Source organism: Python bivittatus, unplaced genomic scaffold (genome assembly GCF_059951505.1).
Source record: "Python bivittatus isolate LINGU-HERP-01145 unplaced genomic scaffold, Pbiv_v1 ctg000440_np1212, whole genome shotgun sequence".
Classification (NCBI taxonomy): domain Eukaryota; kingdom Metazoa; phylum Chordata; class Lepidosauria; order Squamata; family Pythonidae; genus Python; species Python bivittatus.
The window spans coordinates 2888829-2912460 of record NW_028277063.1 but is presented as its reverse complement, the minus strand read 5'-3'; the positions used below and the strand labels follow the sequence as shown (position 1 = coordinate 2912460).

Genomic DNA, 23632 nt, shown 5'->3' with positions numbered 1-23632 from the left:
AATAAACCAGATATAAATTCCTGATCAATAAAAAACAAAGGGAGAAAGGTTCAGTCCAGACCTTTCAGACTTCTGTTTGTTTTCTTTCTAAAACATCGTCATATTGCTCACATATACCACAGGAAGATCCTGTCCATCAACGTTGTATCCCAAAAGCATAAAACAAGTATACACATCCGGGAAAGTGACAGAGACCGTCATACTTATGAAAGCATTCCTAAATTTTCCCTAGAACAGTGTTTCTCAACCTTGGCCACTTTAAGATGTGTGGACTTCAACTCCCAGAATTCATGCTGGCTGGGGAATTCTGGGAGTTGAAGTCCACATTTCTTAGAGCTGCCCAGGTTGAGGAACTGGGCTTTGGAACTAAGAGGACTAGACTCTTGCTTTTTTACTTTTGTTTTAAAGATCAAGCTGTTCATTTTATAAACTTTAATTCTGTGCTTGTACAGAAACTCTTCCAGAGATGTATGGAATAGTGAGAGTGTCCTGGTTGTTTCGGAGGTAAGCACAAACACCAGTTTTACAAGAAAATTCATTTCACTAATACCCTGTGGTTTCTTTAGGAACAAAGGTAAGTAAGGAGAATTAATCTAAGGATGTGTATTCCTGATTATTTGGGAAAATTCATAGAACTTGGCAGAGGTGGTTACTCACACAAGTATGATTGAGGTTGTTATCACAGACTCACAAACAAGGAACACGTAAAGAACAATTTCATTGTATTCTGCCAGACGTCTGTCTTCCACTAGAGAAGAGAAGGCCTTTTTTAGCTTCTGGTTAAAGGGAAGCTCAGCATAGAAGCAAGGAATCTTCACATTAAGCCAGTGGGTCTCAACCTTAGGAACTTTAAGATGTGTGGACTTCAACTCCCAGAATTCCCTAGCCAGCTGGCTGGGGAATTCTGGGAGTTGAAGTCCACACATCTTAAAGTTCCTAAGGTTGAGACACACTGCATTAGGCTAATATAGGGGTTGCTTAACTAAGATTTCTTGATTAAACCACAATTGGATGGGCTCACTTGTCATATTAAGTTATAAGCAGCTTCCATCAAGAAACTGCATTTTGTTTTAGAGTGTTGTGTGAACCCACATATAATTTAATGCTGGGATAGAGCATCTTCCTGCCCCATCTATATATTGGTTCAGTTGCCTAAATGGGCATCTTTAAATGGGAACAAGAAGGGAGGACTATGTTTTGGAGAAGCCAATTCTATTTTTGGAGAGTTAGGTATGTTCAAGGTATTTTGGGGAATGTATCTTCTCTCCTGCGCATTTTTTGTTCAAGTTGGAGCTGCGATAGGGAATAATACTGGAATTAAAACTTAAAAATTGCATTCATTTCTACATTTAGCAAAGATCGAATCTTACAGGTGTGAAAGAGGATTTCATTCCTGAGAAATCATGGAACTGCATGAATTTGAAATGTTTCAGAAATGAATACCTAGGTATTGTTCTTATTTTATGAGTAGTGAAAACTGCATCTTTTATACGGAAATAGCTATTATTTCTTCTATTCTGCTACACAATCTGATACCAAAAAACAGGAATGCAACCAGGCTGGGATGATGATGATGATGATGATAAAATAGAAATATATCATTTCAAAATAAAAGTTTATTCAAGCTAATCAATTTTGAAACTGCTGATTTACAGTTATTTCATTTTTTCACACTCATGCAAATTTACAGTATGAGGGGAAAGCAGAATTTCCTTGTCAAGTTTCAACTAGTCAGAACAATTAACCTGTTCCAGATATGAATTGCATTAACTTAACATTATTCAAGAATATTGTCCCCACCTCCCCCTGCCAAGGGATTCAGTTAGTACTCAGTTGAAAACTATATTTTAAATTCACATCTATTCTGGAGCAGGGTTTTTCTGAAGTAAACCTTTTTATAGATTCGGATAGATTTACAGATTAGGCTACAACTCTGATCATCCTCAGCCACTACAAGCCAGTGTCTTTGCTGGATGGGAACGATGGCTTATCGTAACATAGCTGGAGACAGGGAAGACTATTTTAGCTCCCCCCAAAAGCAATGAGTTGAGACACAGAATAAGGCAGAAATCACCCTTCCCCTTCTCCATCCATACCTCCACAGACTTCTCCATCAAAACACTGTGTGGTGATACGCAGACATGTCCAGCAGTCCAAAACAGGTCCTTCTATCACTGCTGCAAAAGAGAAATGTCAGGGTCAGACTCCAAAGTACCCACACTGAAAGCTGCATGGTCTGACCAGAAAATAACTGAAGGGGTGGGGATCAAAAACTTGTTTGATACTTACTACAGTCCTCTGAGCAAGCTGGAAGGTGCAAAGAAAAAGAAAAGAGGGTTGTTTTAGAGACCGAAAACTCTAAGAGACTTTTCCCTAGTTAGTACATGGTTGAATCACATGCCCACGAGTACAGTATGTTAAGCAAGAAAGAAATTCAGCAAGACAGGATCAAGACAGTGGTCCTGGGATATCTCATAGCTACAGTCTTCCTCCAAGAGACAATTTTGATATTGGCAACTTCTAAATAAAATTAATACATTTTGAACTGATGGGTTAATGCAAATCATCCAGGCTAGAATACTAAGGAAGGGCATTGAACGGTGTATTAGATATTTTGGATTGCTCCCTCTGAGGACAGAAAAAGAGAGGTGAACTCCAATCTTCGCCCCTACCCTGGGCACTGGGGAATCCTACACAAATCTTGCTTCACAGATGACAAAGTTCCACAGTTGCTCAAGGACAAGACAGCATTTATTTTCTGTGCCACAAAACTCCTTCCTTCAGTACGCACTGAAGGCCAGCAATACGTTTATACCAGTCTGGTTCTGGCATTGATTCCTTTTGAGGGCATCCATGCAGGGGAAGGAGTGTAAAAATTCAAGATGCCAGCCATAGTTGCAGAAACCATCTCGACGTCTTTGACACACACACCCCCCACACCCCCACGGATACCCCCAATTTCCTTCTATGACAGTAACAGGGAATTCTGAAAGGGAAGACTGGTCCAAAAGGACATATAACCTGTAGAAACACCTTTTCCAGCCTGCCTTCAGAGGCAAATCGGGGTTTTGAGGGAGTTATCTTATACTTTGGTTTCCTCCAACTCCTGTTGCACAAATGCTCTGATACTTTTACCTAGCTACAGATTTGGGGACATATTTTTTGCAATCCAAGATGGCTAAGATGACTTATTTTTTGCATTCCCCTACCTGTACACCACCTCATTTAACCTGGAATACTTACTATAAAAATAGATTGTCAGTGTTTTCCAACCTTGGCAACTTTAAGATGTGTGGACTCCAACTCCCAGAATTCCCCAGCCAGCCATGCTGGCTGGGGAATTCTGGGAGTTGGATTCCACACATCTTAAAGTTGCCAAGGTTAAAAAACACCATCAAAGAGTTATTAAATTTGCAAAGAAATGTGTGTATGTGTGTGTGTACACATTTGAGCTCTGCTGGAAGGTTTGCCTCCTTGTTTTTCACCCTTCAGGATTGGTACCAAGATCAGCAAATTTCTCCAGAATCTGGTGAATCTTCTTTCTCAGGGTTAAGCGTAGCTGGTACATAGAAAGCTGCCACAGAAAAACTCCTAAGGGGAGGGAAGAAGAGGAGCGGGGTGGAAGAGAAGATCATTCTGAGTAGGGCTGAGTGTGGTTTGAAAAAGATTCAGAAGTGTTCCAAACCTTATGTGAGCACAGCATCTCTGTGTTTCATTAAAGCAGCCTGTCTTTGGGGGGGGGGAGGAGTGCTTCTGCTTTTGTGGTCTCTGACCATAAATCAATAAAGTAAGCAAATGGTGCTGCTTCAAGGAATCCAATCACTGAACTTAACGCAACTCTGAAAACAATGGCACCTTTTTCCAGGTTCATGTAGAAGCCTGAAAAAAAAACCAGGCTGCTTTAATAAGAGAGAGGTGCTGCATTCATGGCAGCTCTGAAGCACTTCTGAATAACTTTTGATTTGTGCATAGCCTTTATTCCTTGTAGGTGGAGTTCTGATTTCAGTATGACCACTGTGAGCTAAGTGCTGGAGGAAAAATGGCCTTTTCTCCTCTCCAGCAAGACATCTATCCCTTTAACACAGGCATGCAACTGAGAACCCATAAGCTAAATTCATTTTCAGTAGAAAAGTTTTTGCCAGTTGATGGTGGTGAGGAGGGGCGAAATTAAGAATGATGACAGAACATTAAACATCTACTTGGCTTCATAGTGTGATATAGTGGTTAAGGTTCTGGTCTGAGACCTTTAGAAAAAAGGGGTCAGGTGGGCAAAAAATATGGTGGGGATCAATGAAGGCATCTGATTTGAGACTGATGTCTGCAGAAACTAAGTTGTCAACCCCTCTTTTACTATGTCGTGGGAACAGAACCAATTTTTTATTCAGTGAACTGTTTAAAAATAGCATGGGTTGATGCTATATTTGAATCCATTCATTTTAATGGATGCAGTGGACTGAGGCCACAAGATTTAAGACAAGATTAAGAGTGGAGTCTTCCAAGTTACTTCAGCTTCCAGCATCCCTCACTAGTAAGCAGTTGATTGCAGCTGCCAGAAGATGTAATGCAGTAACGTAAGGTACACCACAACTTTCCTACCTCTGGTTATGGAGAACAGCCCACTTTAGCAATGCATTTCTAGAGATGATCAGTGGGGGATTAGGGCCTGAAGGCAGATTGTATCCACAGTCCAAACTCAGTTGCGATCCCCACCCAAGTTTCTTCATGCTCACCTTTCCACTGCTTACTCTTAATGGTTCTCAACTGGCTAATAACGTCCGATTTGATCGCCATCGCACCTCGGACATCTGCAAAGAGACATTCACAGGTGTCACTCTGTTATCTTGACCTAATCTCAATCCTTCCCAACCGCGATGATGGCTCTCCTTCTGCTCACACCTAGCACTCGCTCGTAATTCCTCCGAAGGAAGGTGCCATGCAGATCTGCCAAGGCCTGGATGTGCCGTGCCATCAGGGAATCACGGTTTGGAAGGTCTGCTGGCAGTGTCTCCTTCAGCAGAGTTGCCACTGATTTCAAGAAACGGGGGTCACACTGAAGGCAGCTGGCCGCTCTCTGGAGGAATAAGAGCCATAGGAGGAAAGCCAGCAGGAACTGGAGCACCATGACACAGCAAACAGTTTACAGGACTGCAAAATGTAACCAAGGCAACCTCTTCCCTGAAGTCCGGAATCACAGGATGATGGCTACCTCCACAACACAGGGAAATGTTGCCAGGGAGAGAGAACAAATCACTAGGTGGTGGGTGTGAGCATTTGTGATGCTAGGAATAGAACAGGAAGTGATGTTAGAAGCTGTTGAAGTAAGGGCATTGCTGGTGATGGTTTTGCACAGGAAATGCTGTTTTTTGTTTCTGGTTCTCATGGCTACAGCATCTCTGCTTGGGTTACTTCTCTGGGCTGTCCCTGTACAACTGGCTGGTACCTGCCTCCGTTGCTGGCCAGATGCTGGTGCATATTTTATTTACGATGCATCCTTGCTGCTGGGACAGAATTCAACAGCCTCTGATCAGCTGGAGACACTTTTCCTGGGAGATGTCAAAGAGCTTGCTTCATACGGCCAAGGATTTTTGGGTATACAGAATTAAGGGAAGGGAAAAGTTGAACACAGTCCCCTCTGATAGGAACTTCTTATGAATGTGAAATGCCCATTTCTGAATCACAGACTGTACCTAGCTGAGACACAGTTTCTGATGTCTGTTTTGTGCTAGAGGCTGCGAGAGAAAACCTGGAGGCTGAGAAATGTATGAATGAATGAATGAATGAATGAATGAATGAATGAATGAATGAATGAATGAATGAATGAATGAATGATCGATCTTTAGTACAGGTCACATACCCACAAAACTACCTGAGGTTTAAACATTTTAATTATTTTATTGGGTGGTTGTGATATAGAAATTGAGGTTGGAAAAAATCTGCTACAGCTAAAAATGTGTTTTGGAAAATTATGCCATCTAAAACATCAATTATAACAGAAGATACGAAAATAATAACATCTTAATGCATCAGAAAGCACTTCTGCATTTTTATCATACTCAGCTTGTTGGATTATTGTTGTTCAGGACAAATGCATCAAAACATAGGCTGTTCACAGTAGTTATCTAAGCTTTGGCAGGAAAATTTATGTTGCCATTAAATGTTCATAATGGGTTGATTACAGATTTCATTGGAGTAGACAAATTGATATCAGGCCTTAGCTGTGACTTACTAAACCTGGACTGAATGTATTAACAGAACACATTACGTGGACGAGAGTCAATATCAGCAATCAATCATCTACAGAACACAATAGAGAAAGAATCAGGATTACATAGGACAGCACAAATACTAAAAATGTCAAAAAGGTCATCCAGCAGAATCAGTCACATCATAGTAAGCTAGTTTATATAAGACTTCCACCCAATCAGGAATTCCAGACAGAGGCCAGCCTGAATTTGAGGAAGCTGTTGGTGATTTCATTAAACATGTGTGTGACTGAAAAAAACAACAACAAATACTCCAGTTTTTAAAATCATAACACAAAATCTGTTTGTTAATACACTCCCATGAAGGATGCAGGCAGGGAATGTTTCACAAGGAACATTACTGTATGCATATTCCAGATGTTCCAAAACGCATTCTTTGAATTTAGCAAAAAACCAAAAACAAACCCCCGACAGCTTCTCATGTGCCCTGGTTGATCCGGGCGTGTCATAGAAAATATCCAGAAACTTTCAACAATGCTCAAGATTACAGGGACCCTTTGCAGACAAATCAACCAGAAAAAGATCTCTCAGTTCAATATATAGTCCTACATGGATGCAAATTGTCTTTCTGTTCTTTTAGCTCTAGCTTTAGCATGAGCAAATAATATATAAGCTAAATGACCTTCACCAGCTTGGCATCCTCTGAATGTGTTTGGCCATGTTGGCTGGGAATTCTAGGCATTGCAATCCTAGCACTTTTTAAGAATGCTAAGTTGGGAAAGGCTCCATTACGTAGCAGGATAAGTTCTAAATTCGTCCTGCTAAACTTTGACAGAGTGGAAGAGTGCACTTAGAAGAACTGATAAAACAAGTTTCCACAAACATTATCTTGTGTGTCTGTCTGTCCACAGAACGGGAACATATGGAGCGTGAGGCTGGGAATCTGTTTCATCATCTTGAACAAATTGTACAGAAAAGTCAAAAAAGTAGGAACTGAATTACCCCTTTCCTTCTACGGATTTGCTTGTGATCTCATTTTATTATACTACCTCCTAACATGTTCTGTCAAGAAATTTGTCACTGTTTCAAGAACATTAATTTGATATTTCATAACAATTTTGTTGAATCAGAAGTGTGTGGACTCAGCCTGTGTGCAGCTATCCCCAGGTCCCTCAGATCGTGTAACTAAACTACAGTGACAAAATGGCTGAATTGGCCCTGCCATTTTGGCCTGGTTTTCAACATTTGAGATGCTTTTAAAGGAATGGGAATAGATTGCCACTGGGAGATCTCCTACTGCCATCCCTACTCTTAAATCCTATTCTAAAAGGTCTACATATTTTGGCTACACCCATTCTGGTGATATCGCTGAATGTCCCTCTTCAGTCTCTCAAAAAGTCGAGATGCCTAGTTGTGGCTTCCAACCCTCAAATGTTATCCACCCTTAATTAAACCCATACATAGTCTTAGGTTTTTGGTGGGCAAGATTTTAGCTATATGAACTGGTGCAATTAAGAATTCCAGGTGAGAATTTTAGATGTTCTAGAACATTATGAAATCCAGAATCTAATTCCATAACTACTCTTGTTTATTCTAAGCCAAATTTCAATTAATTACCTCCTATTAAAGGAAATTTACTTGTGAAAAACCAAATTGTCCTTTCAAGAAGCTGTAATAAGCCCTTGTAGAATACTTGATTTAATCATAGTTATTTGCACTACCTTCTCACAGCCTGAAATTGTCCCAACTCATCAGCACCTGAAACTATGACCAACCGTTTAAGTCTATATTATTCTTCCTCCATACCTCAAAAGTCTTGGCCTCTGTTGTCTCCCTTCTCTTTACCAAAAGATCATGAAGAACTGATGAAGGAGGCAGAGTTGGAACAAAAGGATTTTATCAAGCGTTTGGAAGAAGCATCTGATCTTTTTGTAAAGGAAAGTATGTACCTCTTCTCTCTCCCTCTCCCGGATTCTTCCATTTCTGTTCATTCCAAAAGTGGTTTCATGCTGAGCCAGATCATGGATCCTTCTAGTACAAAACTCTCTCTGCTTGTTGGCAGCTTTTAAACATTAGTCAAGCTACAAGATATGGCCTTCAAAAATCCAGATGACTATGAGATGGGTAAAGCAGCTCTCTTACGATATCAGTTCTTTGCACCAACTCACCTCTGAGGAAATTGTTTTTTAAGCTTTTGCAGAATTAAAACACACATTTGTGCTTCTTGGTAGGATACTCAGCTGAAGCACTCAGTTGAGTTGTTCCAGATGTAATTGTTGCTTTTGAAGCTCCAGGATAGTTTGCACCTCTGGAGGAATTATCTGTGGTTCCAAGGCCAGCACCCCTTCTTAGTAGGATATTGATCAATAAACAGAATTGCTTTTAATTTTGTGGTTGTGTTGGTCTTCTACTGTCATTATATGTACTTGTGTTTTTTACTCATTTGAATACCAAAATGATTTTTTAAAATATAACAATAGATGGCAGCAGTGTTTTCAGTGCCTTTCTGCTGCCGTCTAGTGGCCATTTGGAATGTGGCAGCTCAGATCTGGTAGCCTTACACAGTTCCCCCCTTCCCCCTTCAGCCTGGGACCTCAGATCTTTTCCAGCTGTGATGCCAACAATACAAAAAAATTGCCTGAGCTCACAGGTAACTGCTTGGAAATAGTCTCTTTTGTGGCAGTTCTGGCTGACTTCATGGACACATGAAGGAGAATTTTTGAGTCCTCCAGTTCTTTGGGTGTTGTTTTTTTTTAATGTGTAAATTGGACTGGAGCTGATCAACCCTTGAAAAATTGGATTGTCCTTTATAAACCTGGACATGTAGCCACTGCACAGAAGGAACAGATTTTTTTTTTAATGATACAATGCAGCTAATTTTAAAAAGCCTCCATCCCTGAAAGGATCAAATTAGAAGTTATAACCAGAGAAATGCAGCCTTACCTCACCAATCTTTTTGGAACAGAAACAGCTCCTTCTGGAGGAATGAATGGGATTTGAGAAACAATACTTGCCCTTAAGGGTGTTGATTAAACTTTTTTGATGACAACTCTCTGCTCTGAATCAAGAAGCCACATATGCTGTACATGACTTGTGAAACAGCCTTTTTCCATGCTTCCAGAGTCTGTCTAGAACTATAAATACAAAGCCAGTTGTTCAGGGAAATTAAAATAGAAGCTACATGTGTGAATGCGTATATGAGATGGTACCCCCTTAGAAGAGTTGGCAGCAGCCTATATAGAGTAACAGAACGTGCCAACAGAGACAACTTAGTGTCCACTAGAAGTGGACTGGGGAGGAGAATAACCTTTTACATGAGATAAGGGTGAGGAACTGAATTTGTGACCAAGAGAGAAAAAGTTGCTGGAGCTCATTCTCTAATGCTCATCCCTTCTTTCTGTTTTATATCTTCACAGTCTGCAGTTTTTCCTGTGGTGAGTCCATCTGCCTAAACAGTTCAGATACGCATCTGCTTGGTCCAAGGACCCCATTTCAGAAGAAGTTCTCAGTGTTCCCGTGTGTGAATCTGTGCCTATTCGAAATGGTGGGGTGCATCTGCTCCTTCTAACTACAAAATGGACTCTAGAGCAGGGCAGGCCAATCTCTCCAGCAGCCATCTCAATGCAGCTGAACTACAGCTTCCAGCATCTTCCTCAATTGCTCATGCTGAAGAGCTGAAATGCCACTACGGGTGGAAAATCACAGGTTGCTCTCCCTCCCTTGCTCTGGGGCTTGGACAAGAAAGCAGAGTCTGGGAAAACACATTTTAAATCAGTGTAACAGTGTTCCCTCCAATACCTCCAGATGCCTTGGACAATTCACATAAGCCCTGGTAGGCTCAGGCTAGCTGAGAATTAAGGGAGCTAATATCCAAGGCGTATGGAGAAAGGCTACAAATGTAGTGTCTGTACAGGATGATAGGGCTGAGCACTTAAGCCAGGTAGGTCAAAACCTGTTCTCCACCCCTTTAGTTGCAGTCTCTAGTGTTGAAATTTGTCAGCAAATCTACAAATAACAGCAGCACAATTTTCTGGTTTTTTCCCCCCTGAAAACTTGGCAAAATAGATGCCTGGATCCTCCAAGAATCTGAATGCACCTAATTCAATTTCTGGAACACTTGAACTTCAAAAAAGGAGGGCAAAGGGTCAAAAATTCCTGCTCTACCTATTTCAGGGAGGTTGTCATGTTACAGCTACCGTCCACTTGGCCTTTTAGCCTCTGAAACAACAAAGAAAAGGAAGTGTATTCCTTGGGCACAAAAATATTGTTCATTTTTAAATTCATGGGATAAGGATTCAAAGAGGGGATACAACAGCAATTCCAGATTGACCAGATCAAGTTAATTTTATCTAAGCTTCTAAAGGCAAAGTGGATAATGTGCTGATTAAATTCATTGGATGGGTGCAGACTTAAAGCAAGTCCATTGCAATCAGCAAAGCTTCACTTAGTAATTAAAACCCCATGATTTCACTGAGTTTATTCTAAATATGATTAAATCTAGGTCTAAAAAGTAATCAGCTTTGGACGTGATTTGGGTTCATTCAGATATAATACCAGACTATGTTTTTTCCCTACCCAACCACATTTAGGTTGGTTTCAGTTTCAGTCATGCAAACATCTCACTTGTGCTAATTTCCTCTGTGCTCACTACCCCTACGGTCCCTGTGTGTCACCCCAACTAGCTTCTTCAAAGGCTGGAAGAATGCCGTCTGTGGTTTGAATCTGAACATTTATCCAGGATCTGTCACATGCTGGGGTTCAGAAATTCCAATAACTGTTTCTGTTTGCAAAGCGTGGGTGTGCATTTCGTGTGCACTAAAGCATGACTCATGTTTTTGTCTAACTCAACCTTCTCCCAACAGATAGGGCAAGTCTGGCTGAGAACTTGGGGTGTTTTACTTTCTACAGGATGAGGGCGGCTGGTCTAACAGCATCTCCCCCATCACTTCCACAGGCCAATCTCGGTTCCGACCTTATGAAGTGGCCCAGTGCAGAAACTGCCAAATGCTCAAAGCCTCCTGCTATGACCTCAGAATATGTGCAGGTGATTGCCTTTTGCCAATTTTATCCCCCATTTCCTAACATTCCCATCTTCATCTCTCAATGCATCTGTTGAAACAAACTAAGAGCCAGAGTGTTTAATTTCCAGAACTAAAACTCATTGTGTGCCTCTCTTTGGTCAAGGCCTTTTCCTGTCATTCTGATCTGCCACAAGGTTGTGGTGCACACATAAAATACCCTGAGATCCAATAATAGTGGGCTAGACATTTAAAACCACATGAATCTCAGAATCTCTTTGCTGTGAAGAGGGGAATAGCGGCAATTGGAAGATATACCCACCTGACTTACTTGTGACCCATAAAAGTACTACATTAAAATGCACCGCTTTTAATCTCTGTGGTTATGGGGTAAAACCTGAGATATCACACTTTTGAGATGGCACAGAGAATGAAGTATGTCTGGATTCAAAAATCATCCTATTAAAACTAGTTAGGCAGCCTTGGACAGGTCACTCTTCAGCTTAAGTCTGTTTCACAAGGTTGTTGTGGAACTAATACAGATGTGGAGAGGAAAACTACACATGCTCCTTAGCACTCCTTGGTGGAATAGGATAAAAATTAAAACAAAGCTTCTCCTCCATCCCTCACCGATACATAGAATTATTTCTTTCTGGCCCCTTATCAAATGAAACTTAACTTAGTTCTTTGGCTTTTTCTTGCTCACTCCTAAGAAAAGAATGAAAATTGGATCAAGAACACATCCACCCCGCTTTTGGCGATGTGTAGAAAGTTCACCTCCTGCTTTCAGAATCACTGCCCTTCACTGAGTCAGGCAGAAGCACCCCTCTGAACACCCCACCTGGCTGCAATTCTGCTGAAAAACTCACGCCTGCGGTTCCACAAATTGCCCATAAAGAAATCTGCCGTGTCCTAATGCATGGGGAAAGGCCTACTGATCTGCATAATGTTAATGCTCTAGCCATGCTAGTGAGCTTCCTTACTGGAAAGGTTTCTAAAAATCAAGACTTAGAGACAGATTTATTCCATACAGTCACTCACTGAATGATGCTGGGGTTCTGTGTTGGTCTTTCCCTTTTCTGCAGGACCCAATATTGTTGCAGCAGTCTTGATAACACTTGCGATCTTGCTGGGGGCTATGGGAGCTGCCGTGTGGTGAGTTACTCAGTACAGTGCTTACAGAATCAAAGAATGACAGAGTTGGAAGGGTAACTTAGGCTATTGAATCCAATCTTTTGCTCAGCACAGGTACCCAAATCAGTGTGTCCTGAACAGATGTTTGGCTTGGACACATCAGCAAAGGGGAGCCCACTACCTCTCTGGGAAATTGGTTTCACTGTTAAACTGCTCTTGCCGTTTCCTGTGACATTGAGGAATTTGCTTTCCTGTAGCTTTAGTATTCAATTTTCATCCTCCTTTAAGAAATTCCAGGTATTTGAAGAGCCCCATCTTATCTCATCCCCGCCCCCCAAGTCTTCTCAAGGATAAACAAACCTGTCTCCCTCTATTTTTCCTTGTAGGACTTAAGTTTTCAGTTGCCTTCTCTGAACCCAGAGGTTCCAAAGCTTCTTAATGTGCAATGCCCAGATCTGGACTCCATTCTCCTTGGTGGGGTCTGACCAATACTTATCATTGTCTGCATTGTGTATGTGGGTAAATCAGTTTACCACAACTTGACAGCCTCCAGATGTTGGGAATGTTACACTTAGGTGTCAAGTTGGAAGAAGCTCATGTAGAATGGGAAAAGCTCACTCTGAGGCTGGGAAAATGAAACACTGGAATACTCTAGTTAATATTTGAGAGTAAGCTATTGGTTCAATAAACTTCCGATGAAATCTGAACCCTTCCACAATTTGATAAAGCACTTTTGGCTTATTCACCTTATTGCAGGCCCACTTTATACAGGTAATCCTTGGGCTACAATGGCAATTGTGACCGAATTTCCATTGCCAAATGATGCAGTCATAAAGCGTGACATCACGTGACTGCATTGCTTAGTGACAGCAATCCTGGCAGTCCTGGTTGCCATCGTAACCCCAGGACTGCATGGGTTGTTAAGCAAGGATCTGACATATCCACAAGAGCTACCTGGGCAGGATGTGTGTGTGTGTGTGCGCCACAGGTGGGTACTATAGTGCACAGGCAAGTCCTACAGATCGGTGGGTGCATGCTGTGGGTGGACACTACGGAGGACAGGTGAGCGGGAGGGTGCTACAGAGTATGGGCAGGTGGGCAAGAAGTGGGAGCAGGAGCAGCTTGTGACCTCCTGCTGACTTCCTCATTGACTTTGCTTGTGGGAAGCTGGCAGGGAAGGTTGCAAATGGTGATCACATGTCTGCAGGATGCTGCAACCATCGTAATTGTGAGCCAGTTGCCAAGTGCCCGAATCACAATCATATGACCATGGGGACGCTGTGACAGCCACAACTTTGTGGATTGGTCGATAAGTCCTCCTTGTTCAGCACCATCGTAACTTTGAATGGTTGCTGAACGAGTGGTCGTAACCCAAGGACTACCTGTAGCACTGTTGGGGATGTGACAGGACCATGCACATGAAACTCTGACGATCACTTTCCCATTCAATTTCACTTGTGGCCTACAATGGAGCAGCTTAAGACTGCACTCACAATTCCTCTGTACTACAGGCTCTACCGTCATATAAAGGCAGCAGAAGAAACTGAATCGCAAGATGATGATGATGATAATGATAATGATGATAAAGATAGTTCAGAAACTTCAGAAAGCTCAGAAAAATCAGAAGAGGCTGACCCAGCTTCTCCAGTAGTAAACTATCCAAGCCCCCCAGAAATCAACTTCCCCAGTCCTCCAGAATTCAACAATCCCAGTCCTCCAGAATTCAACAACCCCAGTCCTCCAGAATTCAACATCCCAAGCCCCCCCAGCTTCTAACGATGCCAAAAATTAAACTGTTTATAGTACAAAAACATTTGGAATTATTTCTCCTCACTTCTGCAACATCTCTCCTCCTGCAGCTTCACAGCGGCAGGGCAGCCTCAAGAGAGCCCACACATTTCAAGGTGGAAAACTCAGTCATGAATCAGGAAGTAACCAAGGGCTGATTGAGCCAAGAATACAGAGTGACCTAGCCCTTCAATCCTAAGTGCACAAGCTTGGCTCAGGAGAATCTTAGTGCTACCATGATACCTCCCTACATCAGACATCCCAAAACAAAGAGTAAGAGCTATGCTGTGTGAGCAAAATGCTTCTTTTCACTCCCTGGTATCTCCGGGTAGTTAGAAAAGATTTCAACCTAAAAATACAGCTCTTGTCATCCCCAGCCAGCTCCACCAGCCACATGGCTTTGGGTAACGGGGCTTCAGTCCGAGCCACTCTGGAGGCAACCACGTTGATAATGGTTGGCCCAAGTAGTATATGTGTAGCATACAAGTAAACCACATATAAATGGAGAGAGAGCTAGCATCTTTGAAGTCACAATCAGGAAGGAGAGTAGCCATCTTCCTTTGGTTGAGTACAAGGAGCTTCAAGACTTCACCACACCATCAAGGCAACTGTCACTTATGCCAAAGCACATTTCAAGCCATTATTCGATGCTTCTCCCATCTGAGTTCAAATCATAAAACTGAATCCCAAAGGTCAACCCCACATTTTCTTTCCAGGGGGCAAGCTGCAGAGCCATAGAATTTAGGATCGTCTGCAATAATTGACTATTGAACTGAAAGTTGCGGCTGCCTTCAGAGCAACCTCCAGCCACATTATGGCTTAGTGCAATCTTCGAACTTAGCCTTGGGGATTTATAAATAATAGCTTATAGTTTAGCATGTTGTATGAACCCTATCAACTTTCACACTATTCAGCAATCACTCTAAGTCTATTTTGGGTCCAGCAATAGGAGCACTTCTGCAATGCTCTTTATCGCAAACTTTTACAAAAGAAAAAAAAAATCCAATCAGAAGTAGCAAAAAAGAAATGTTGCCAGAACTTGTCTAGTTGTGTGCATGATATCTGGAAGCATGTTTTGCTCTGAGGAGACCTTTCACATTGATCTTCCTGAATCAAGGCAGATTTTTTTGGAAGTCGGCTATGCTTCTGCTTTGCTTGTATGGAGAGGACAACTTCATATCCTCAGACCAGACAGGCACTAATATCACTTACCTCACTGCTTATGTGGCAACACAGCCTTGGCTTAACCAGTCTCCTTCCCTGCTTCCTCCCCCCACCCCTCCAAAACCAAGAATTGTGTAAGGAGCACAGAGGAAAAGAGGAGGAAATCATTCAGGAGGGGCTCAGTTTGTCAAACGTACAGCATGCTCAGTTGGGCTGTTCTCTAGATATCCTGGACTGCCACCCAGCAAAGCCATAGGATGGGAAGGGCCAGTTTAAACAAAGGAGCAGCAGCCCACCTCTTCCTAAAGCAGCCATTTTCCATAAAAAGCAAACTTTCAGGGGGCCAAAGCCTTTGGGTGCCATAGAAGAATTTCCATTTATTTCATTTCATTAATAGCAATTTTTTTCTGAAGCATACCAGAGTAGGTTAGGAACTGGGGAGGGGGGAAATGGAAGGCAGGGAGACAGAGCCAAGGGGGAGGGTCACACACAGCTAAGGTCACTCCCCACCCCCAACAAATGACACAATGATTCAAATATACTGATATGGGGGGGGGGGAATCAACCCCAGCATGATTTGTGGGGGGGCAGGGAGGCATAGGAAACACAATTCCAAGAATTTATTTGGAGGGAAGAGGGAGAGAGAAGAAAGACTGAACAGATTGTCCTGGATGCTAATGAGTGCCCCCCCCCCCGCATCAAATAGGAATTTATAACAGCAGCAACACATACACATACGCACACACTCACAAACACACACAGCCATGCCTCCCTTCCCCCACAAGCTGCTGCTGTAGAAGGGGTAAAAGTGACCACCCAACATCCCCCATCCCTCCCTCTGTTCCCCCCACCAGTCTAAAGAATACTTGAGGCTCTTTCGGAGTTGCGCTGGTTGAAGAACAGGTTTGTTTGTCTGTGCGTCTGAGAAATGGCACCTTCCTTGGGGGCCACGGTGTTTCCAGCCCCGAAAGACACGGAAGGACGCTGCAATGCAGGCCATGTCTGGAAGGTCACTGGGACAGCTGCAGGAAGAGCAAGGTTGTGTGGATTCCCGTTCCCAACTCTTCTGAGCATTGAGCCCCGTGGTTTCCAGTAGGTTCCTCGGACTCCTTGCTTCAGTTGGCCTTTGCCCACAGAATGGGACAGAGAGTTTTAGGTCCTGCTGCTCCAAAACCCAGCAGGGGCTTCAGCTCTTTCTGGGCTTCCAAGACACAGGCCGAGAAAGGCTTCCAAGTCCAGTCATGTCCAATGTGGGAAGTTTTGCCTTTAAAGGCTTTCTAGCAACCCAGAACACCTGGCCTTCAGTGATTTCCAGATTCCCCTTCATAGTAGGTTGCATTGAGTGTTTCAAGGCTCTCCTCGCCACTGACCGCTTGACGCATTGGCAAGGTCCTGCACTGCTTACAAAAGGATATTCTTTCTGGATCCAAAGTTTGCAGAAAGCAGGTAGACGAGGGGTAGAGGCCTAGGAGCAGGACCCAGTTCTGGTCTCTGACATTAAGTTAGTGGCATCTCTGTTGACCCCAGGAACAGAGAGAAACATTCCAAGGTGTCAACTGTTCCTAATGTAGTAAAGCTTCACTGATTTCACCCCCACCCTACCTCCCCATGAGCAAAAAATCCCAAAAGACAGAAAAACTGGTCCCAGCTTGGGGGGGGGGGGAAGAGGGAGGCTGAAGAGGATGCAACAAACATTCAGAAGGGAAGGAAGGGGAATATCTAGGGAAAAAAATCATTAATTTAAAAGGTTGTGTCTTCCCTTCCCCAAAGAATTTCATTTGGAACATCACAGAGGTAGGGAGTTGGCACTTTCCCTTTCTTCAATCCTTCCACAAAGGGGAAGACAGAGATTGATGAACCAAAACAAACAAACAAAATAAACAGGGATATAAATATTCTAAATCCACCATTACCTCCCAAATCTGGATAGGTATGCCAAAGAAATAAAAGTGGGAGAGGGTTCAAAAAATCACTTTTAGGGAAGGGCCCCCCCTTCCCCCAGTTCCACTGCTGCGACTATATTCCTCCCCATTAAACTAGTCACTGTGTGTGGCCACCACGGCTGACTAGACTTTGGTAGTAGAAACAGATCCTTCCAGGACCCTGAAGAGCAGGCCTGGGGAGAAGGGGGCTTGCCCACCCCAAAACCAGTTGCCAGAAAGTCTCGCCTGACCCCCAACATGGGGGTGGAGGGCCTGCAAGGACTTGGATCCCTCCCTTTCCTTCCACCTCCCTCCCACCCCAATCCAGCTGCCCCTGCTCAACGGGTGCCATCGGAGGGGCCCCACTGCAAATGGGGAACACAGAGTGAAAGGGGATGTTGGGGTGGTCAACACCGGGCCAAAGGTCCCCCCAGTTATAGCAAAAAGGGGTTGGTGCTCCCCAGGGTGGAGGCCGAAGTGCTGCTGGGAACTACACCGGCAGGGGGCAGGCTCTGAGGGGGCAGCCCCATAGCAGGAAGCCCCAGAGGTGGAACAGCCCCTAAGGGCTGCACTCCCACCATGGGGGAAACTGAGGCTAAGGGCATCCCAGGAGCCATGGGGGACACGGAGACCATAGGAGCTGTGGCAGGAAATGCTGGTGGCGCTGGCTGGGACAAAGGAAGTACTGGACTGACACGGAGCTGATTGAGAGAAAGTGGGGCAGCTGCTGCCGCCTGGAATGGATTGGTGGCCGAGGCAGATGGGGCAGGAGCTGAACCTGCAACAGGCAAGAAGAGAGAAAGGAAAAGACTGTTACAGGGAAGCTCAGAAGGCCTCCTTCTGGCCTACAGGCCCCAGAGGTCTGGCTACTTGGAAGCTCTGGCTCTATTGCAGTGTTTCTCAACCCTGGCAGAATTCTGGGAGTTTGAAGTCCACACATCTTAGAGCTGCCAAGGCTGAGAACACTGCTTTAATGCACCCAGAAGATTCCACCTGCCAGTCTGGCCCTGCTTCATGCCAGCAAACCTGTGAAAAAACACCTTCGTGCAGCTTTCCCCCAACTGGCACCCATCCAGATAAATAAAGGAATCTCTACCCCTCTTTCATTCTTATGTTTATCTCCCAACTTTCCTTTAGGAGCTTGAGATGACATGCATGGAGTCACTCATTTTATAACCACAACCCTATGAAGTAGGCTGCACTGAGATCATGACTGACTCGGTCATCCAGTAAGCCCTAAAGTCAAGTGGGAATTTGAACCTTGGTTTCCCCAGCCAAAACCTGAACCACTACTCACAAATATTTTTGACGATCACATCCCATAATTCCCACGCTAGCTGAGAACAATGGGGGCTTGCTAATTAACATTTTTGGCAGGCAGTCAAATTATGGGAAAGCTGCTTAAAACAAGGATGATTTCTTTCTATTTCTACCTCAGTGAAATAACTGTACTGGAGCTGACTTCCTACATCCCAAACCAGATTTGGTTCTTCCTGAGCACAGCAATGAGGAAGAACCCCTTTGTTTGCTCCAACCCCCTGACATCCCCAGGCATACAAGCCCTTACCAGGGGGAAGGAAGGGGTTCGAAGCCTTGGTGCTACTGGAAGGAGCAGCAGGTTTGCTAACCAGTGAGTCTAGGTCGACGAGGGCTGCGTTGGGACCCAGGAACGACTCAGGAGTCTTGCGCATCGGCTTGCAGGTCTCTGGCAGTGACCCAGCCACGGCAGCCATATCAAAAGCACTGGGGCTGTCTGTGCCACGGCCAGCCTGACAAACAGGGACCTCCCCTGCTAAGAGGGACAGTTCACCTGTGATACAAGAAGTCAGAAAGAGAGAGAAAGAGAGGAGGAGTAAGAAAATCCAGCGGCCCAGAGGACATGGATAGAAAACACAGACCCCATTGTAGACAGGGCAGTTGATTGAGCATGCAAGCAAATGTGTTTGGTTTGTTGCTGTCCACAATCATTTTGCCCCCATTCTCAATACAGATCTTGCAAAACCACAGATAAGCCCTCCTCACTTCCCCCGATTTTATTTTTTTTTAAAGGACACCCCCTCAAACTACATGCAAGAACATGTACCAGGGTGCCAATTTCCAAAGAGGATTAGAGGAGACAGGGGGAGAGAGAATCAAAGGGAGGAGTGCACAAACTCTCTCCCATGCCAGAGGAGCTAGAAGTCATCCAATCCACAAACCACAAGTCTGGACAGACTGGAGGGAAGGGAGGTTAGAGCAGTGTTTCTCAACCATGGCAACTAGAAGATGTATGAACTTCCAGAATTCCCCAGCCAGAATACTGGCTGGGGAATTCTGGGAGTTGAAGACCACACATCTTCAAGCTGCCAAGGTTGAGAAACACTGGGTTAGAGCATTAGGAACCACACTTAGGAAAGGGAGGGGCTGAAGCAAGAAGAAAACAAGGCCTACCTGTGCTGCTTCCAGATTTGGGCAGTGCTGGGCGCAGGCTGTCAAAATCAGAGAATTCATCCCTGTCCCCATCATCAAACTGCTCAAAGCCTCTGGCAGCTGGAAGGGGAACAGGGCAGAAGAGGAAGGATGGGGTGAAGGATTAACTGGGAGCAGGAAAAGAGTCCTTCCCCTTCATCAGATGCAGTGAGAAATACTGGCCCCTCCCTTCTTCCCTCCACTTGGTCCCCAAACCCAAGAATCCCAGTGCCCATTTCACCCTTACCTGCCATGCCATTGGTGCTGGGCTTAGAAGGGGAGCCCCCCCAGGGGTCTGAAAAAGTGGATGCTGGAGCCCAGGGATCAGGAGCAGGCTTTCCCTGGGATGTAGGAGCAGTGCTGGATGACCATGGGTCTGTGGGTGGTGCTGTTGTAGCTCCGACAGAAGTCCCACCTGGGAAGAAAATTAACCATGTCAGAGATGGAATCCAAGAACAACCTGCCTGTTGGGAAACTGAAAATAAGACAACATGGCTTTCAAAAGGTAAGTGGTCTCACTAACCTTCTGGAGTGTTTTTGAAGGTGGGAACAAGCATGCGGACAAGGTACCCGACAGATATTGTGTACCTGGATTTTCAAAAAGCCATGGGTTAAGAGTGCAGGTACACTCAGGGACTGGCAATTGGTTAAAAAAATAGGAAACAGGTGGTAAAAATAAATGGGCAATTCTCAATTGTGCAAAGATATGCAAAGCATATGTCCTCCAGGAACTGGTGCTGGGACCAATGCTTTTTAATTGATATTTCAATGATCTGGAGCTAGGGCTGAGCACTGAAGTAACCATGTTTGTTGGTGACCCCAAACTGTTCAGAGTTTGGTGTTAAATCAAGAGTTTTCAAAGAATTTCCAGTTTGGAGACAAACACACTTCAAAACAGCAAATGCAGTTAAATGTAATTAAATTAAAGTGATGTGTGTTGGCACAAAAGATGGCAGTGACTGACCAGGAAAGGGATCTCGAGGTCCCAGAGGACACCTTGATAAAAACATTAATCCAGCATGCACCCACTCTAACGAAGGCAAATTCCATTCTTGGAATCATTAGGATAAACTAGAATTGCCAATCTAATAATTCCTTTACACAAATCTATGGTGGGACCACATGGTCTATAGCTCTGGTTACTCACCTTAAAAAGGGTATTTCAGGCACAAAAAGGGCAAACATCAATTATCAGCCAAGAGCCTTTCTGCAGAAAAGCTGAGAATAGAATCTGGATCTTCTGTAAGGAGGGACTGCTCTGCTATTGAAAAGGCACATAAACGGTGCCTCTTCCAATGGATAAAGAGGGGAGAAATTGCCTGGCTTTTAGGACAAACCACAGAGAACCTCTTCATTAAAAATGAGAGGCACAGAGACACCATGGTTGTAGAGCCCAAGAGGAATTCTGGGGATCACTATGTCTTTCATCCTAGGACTCAAGGCAGCATAAAATAAGGGCTCATCCAGCCTGGCACGCACCAGACCTGGTTGAAACATTCTTTCACACTCTTCATGACTGAAAAGGGACAGGCAACCTTTCTGAATCTGTCAAGGGCTAATTCACATGAAGGTAATCTGTGAGAAGCTGCATGCTGGGAAAGGCTGAAGCAAGCAGGGGGTGGTGACAGAATCAAAAATGGATGGGAACGCCTTGTCTCTAACATCCCCATTTTCTTTTTATCACAGCGTCTCTACGCTCCACCAAGCAGTTTGCAGCAGAGGAGAGAGCTATTAACAAAGAGCCTCCTCCATAGGTGTTGTGAAATGCAACAGGACCCCAAATTGCCCCCCCCCCCGCTCTTAAAAGAACTTTTCAGAAGAGGAATCCCACATGAGTACATAATTAAAAAGTAACGGTAATCATATATGAAGAATGTTTTAAATATCTCATTCTGCCCAGAGTCAGATCTTACCTTCAGGCTTCCAGGGGTCAGCACTGACAGCTGGGGGAGCTCCCCAGGGGTCCGAGGGGGGTGCAGGGGGTGCTGCGGAAGTTCCCCATGGATCTCCTGCAGAGGCTGCTCCAGCAGCAGGGGGTCCCCAAGGGTCAGTGCGAGCTGCAGGTACAACTGGGGCAGGGCCACCCCAAGGGTCAGCAGGAGCAGGATGAGCACCCCAAGGATCAGCAGGAGGTGGAGAAGTAAAGACATCAGCAAGATCCATCAAGGATGACTGCCATGGGTGATGGAGAATGCAGCAAAGATTGTAGTGGAAAAGAAAAAAATTATATCACACCTTCACTGTTCCACTTAGCATCCAGTGTTTTTTTCCATTTCCCTGCTCTAGAGCATCCCACTGGGATGCAGTGTTAGAAAGGTGGACTAGGACTAGTGGGCCAAGGTACAGATCTGCACTCCACCCTAAATGTAGACCTAACAACCCCACGGGGGACTATTATGAGGAACAAAGGGGAAATAGAGAAAAGGTCAACCAACAGAGATCTGTTTTCCTGGGCTTTGATCTGGAAGATTTACTTGAACATTTACCATGAGCCAGAATCAATTGCAAAAGCTTGGCAGCCTGTTCTCAGTAACAGGCCTGTTACACTAAAGTCTACTTCTGGTTTTCTTTTTATTTTATTTCAGAAGTGTCATTTAAGTTGTAAAAGTCCTTTCACTGCTGATGTTATTACATAAAGGGGAGACAGAACACCCATGCTGATCAACTGCAAATCACCCAGAAATCTATGGAGAGATTTTGATTTATATTCACTTTTGGCATAATCTACCTCATGAGATTTTTGCAAAGGCAAAAGTGAAAACTTCTATGTATGAGTTCTTTGGAAGAAGATACAAAGTGATATTAGTTGTCTTGAGTGCCCACCTGGGCAGAAAGGTGGGATACAAATCAAGTCCGTAAAATAACAACTATTTCACAAGACTGCTAAGAAGTGTTTTGCTAGAGAAAAGCATGGGTCTTCTATCTGAACGTCTTTTTTCCAGCAGCTGCCAGCCAGATGCCTCTGAGAGATGACACCATGGGGGCACAAAGAGAATCATCTGCTCCTCGAGGCTGCCCTCCTCCCACCCACATCTGGCATTCAGAGACATCATCCCTTTGCATGGGAGATCCTATTTAATTATCATGGCAGGCAGCTACCAGCCTGTTTCTTCCATCTCACCTCCTCCTTAGCAGGCACAGTCTCCTTCTTGCTCTCTTCAATGGCCATCTGGAGGCGTAGGTCATCCCCGCGCCGGATCCGCTCTTCCTGTAAGGGGATTGTAGAAAGGACAAAGGCGTCAACAGAGGCAGTAGAAAGTGATAGGTGGTTACTCACCTTTGGCAGGGAGAGAACAAGAGCCAGAATATAGATGGAGCAGCAGCTTGGCCAGGGACCAGATCAAGTTTGAAGCACCTGCTACAGTTGTTTCTGTTCTGCTCATGCATGAAAACTTATCTTCAGAAAGACATCTGAGAGACAGGAGTGAGCAGATGCTATTCTAACCCTCCATCAAACCAGTTCCTGCCAAATAATGGGAGAACCCTTGGAATCCTAACTTTTGGCTGCTTTTGCCAATACTTCATAAAAATGGAGCCCAAGTGGAAAGCATCTTCTTTCTATTTACTGCAATTATCTCACCCCTAAAACTAAGTATATGACCCTCAAGGTGCCCAGCAAATATCAATGTTAACTCTCATTCTAGGATTTCTACTGACTGAAACCTGGCTGAATTTCTAGTATTTTATCTTCCATCTACTGGCTGATTCCAGTAAAATCCAAAGAGTTAACACGTTGAAGCTTTCTTTTTCTTGTCTTTTCAAACTCTAGTCTGCTATCCTTCATCTACCTCATCTTCAGCTAAGTCATCTCCAACCTGAAAAGACATCAAGAGTTCCTACTCTTTGTTCCAAATTGTGGCCTTCCCTTCCAATTGAGTGCCTGATCCCTTCTTTTCTGCATCAACAACTTGTAAGTTCATTTTCCTCCAGGATATTGTCTCCAAATGTTTGAAGA

The 23632-nt window shown here is 44.1% G+C and overlaps 3 protein-coding genes across 5 annotated transcripts in view; 1 reads left to right on the top strand and 2 right to left on the bottom strand.

Moving 5' to 3' along the window:
• Positions 1 to 384: 384 nt before the first annotated feature.
• Positions 385 to 15539, bottom strand: LOC112541200 (izumo sperm-egg fusion protein 3). The gene is made up of 6 exons (XM_088142648.1): positions 4897 to 15539; positions 4731 to 4805; positions 3502 to 3591; positions 2290 to 2307; positions 2097 to 2177; positions 385 to 748 (listed from the first exon to the last, which is right to left on the bottom strand). The coding sequence occupies exons 1-6, from the start codon at positions 5120 to 5122 to the stop codon at positions 654 to 656; spliced, it is 585 nt and encodes a 194-aa protein (XP_087998774.1). The 5' UTR covers positions 5123 to 15539; the 3' UTR covers positions 385 to 653.
• On the top strand, positions 5337 to 14131 carry TEX51 (testis expressed 51). The gene is made up of 7 exons (XM_088142390.1): positions 5337 to 5589; positions 7115 to 7189; positions 8055 to 8144; positions 9620 to 9637; positions 11158 to 11247; positions 12307 to 12376; positions 13867 to 14131. The coding sequence occupies exons 1-7, from the start codon at positions 5337 to 5339 to the stop codon at positions 14129 to 14131; spliced, it is 861 nt and encodes a 286-aa protein (XP_087998516.1).
• Positions 15540 to 15664: 125 nt separating the features above from the next.
• EPN1 (epsin 1) overlaps positions 15665 to 23632 on the bottom strand; it is a 31153-nt gene continuing 23185 nt past the window's right edge. For all 3 annotated transcript variants that reach the window (XM_007432929.4, XM_007432930.4, XM_025169589.2), the window contains exons 6-11: positions 22799 to 22885; positions 21591 to 21849; positions 19925 to 20092; positions 19660 to 19758; positions 18797 to 19039; positions 15665 to 18007 (exon numbers count right to left, since the gene is read on the bottom strand). In XM_007432929.4, the coding sequence (XP_007432991.1) occupies positions 17664 to 18007; positions 18797 to 19039; positions 19660 to 19758; positions 19925 to 20092; positions 21591 to 21849; positions 22799 to 22885 (1200 nt within the window). In that variant the 3' untranslated portion in view covers positions 15665 to 17663. The remainder of the gene's footprint in view (positions 18008 to 18796; positions 19040 to 19659; positions 19759 to 19924; positions 20093 to 21590; positions 21850 to 22798; positions 22886 to 23632) is intronic.

Coding starts and splice junctions, on each gene's coding strand:
- LOC112541200 (XM_088142648.1), bottom strand. CDS start 5,122: ATGGTGCTCCAGTTCCTGCTGGCTTTCCTCCTATGGCTCTTATTCCTC. Junction 4,806..4,896: donor GAATTACGAGCGAGTGCTAG/GTGTGAGCAGAA, acceptor GTCTCTTTGCAG/ATGTCCGAGGTGCGATGGCG. Junction 749..2,096: donor TGATGGAGAAGTCTGTGGAG/GTATGGATGGAG, acceptor TCTCTTCTCTAG/TGGAAGACAGACGTCTGGCA.
- TEX51 (XM_088142390.1), top strand. CDS start 5,337: ATGGTTTTGCACAGGAAATGCTGTTTTTTGTTTCTGGTTCTCATGGCT. Junction 7,190..8,054: donor TGTACAGAAAAGTCAAAAAA/GTAGGAACTGAA, acceptor CTTTACCAAAAG/ATCATGAAGAACTGATGAAG. Junction 11,248..12,306: donor TGACCTCAGAATATGTGCAG/GTGATTGCCTTT, acceptor CCTTTTCTGCAG/GACCCAATATTGTTGCAGCA.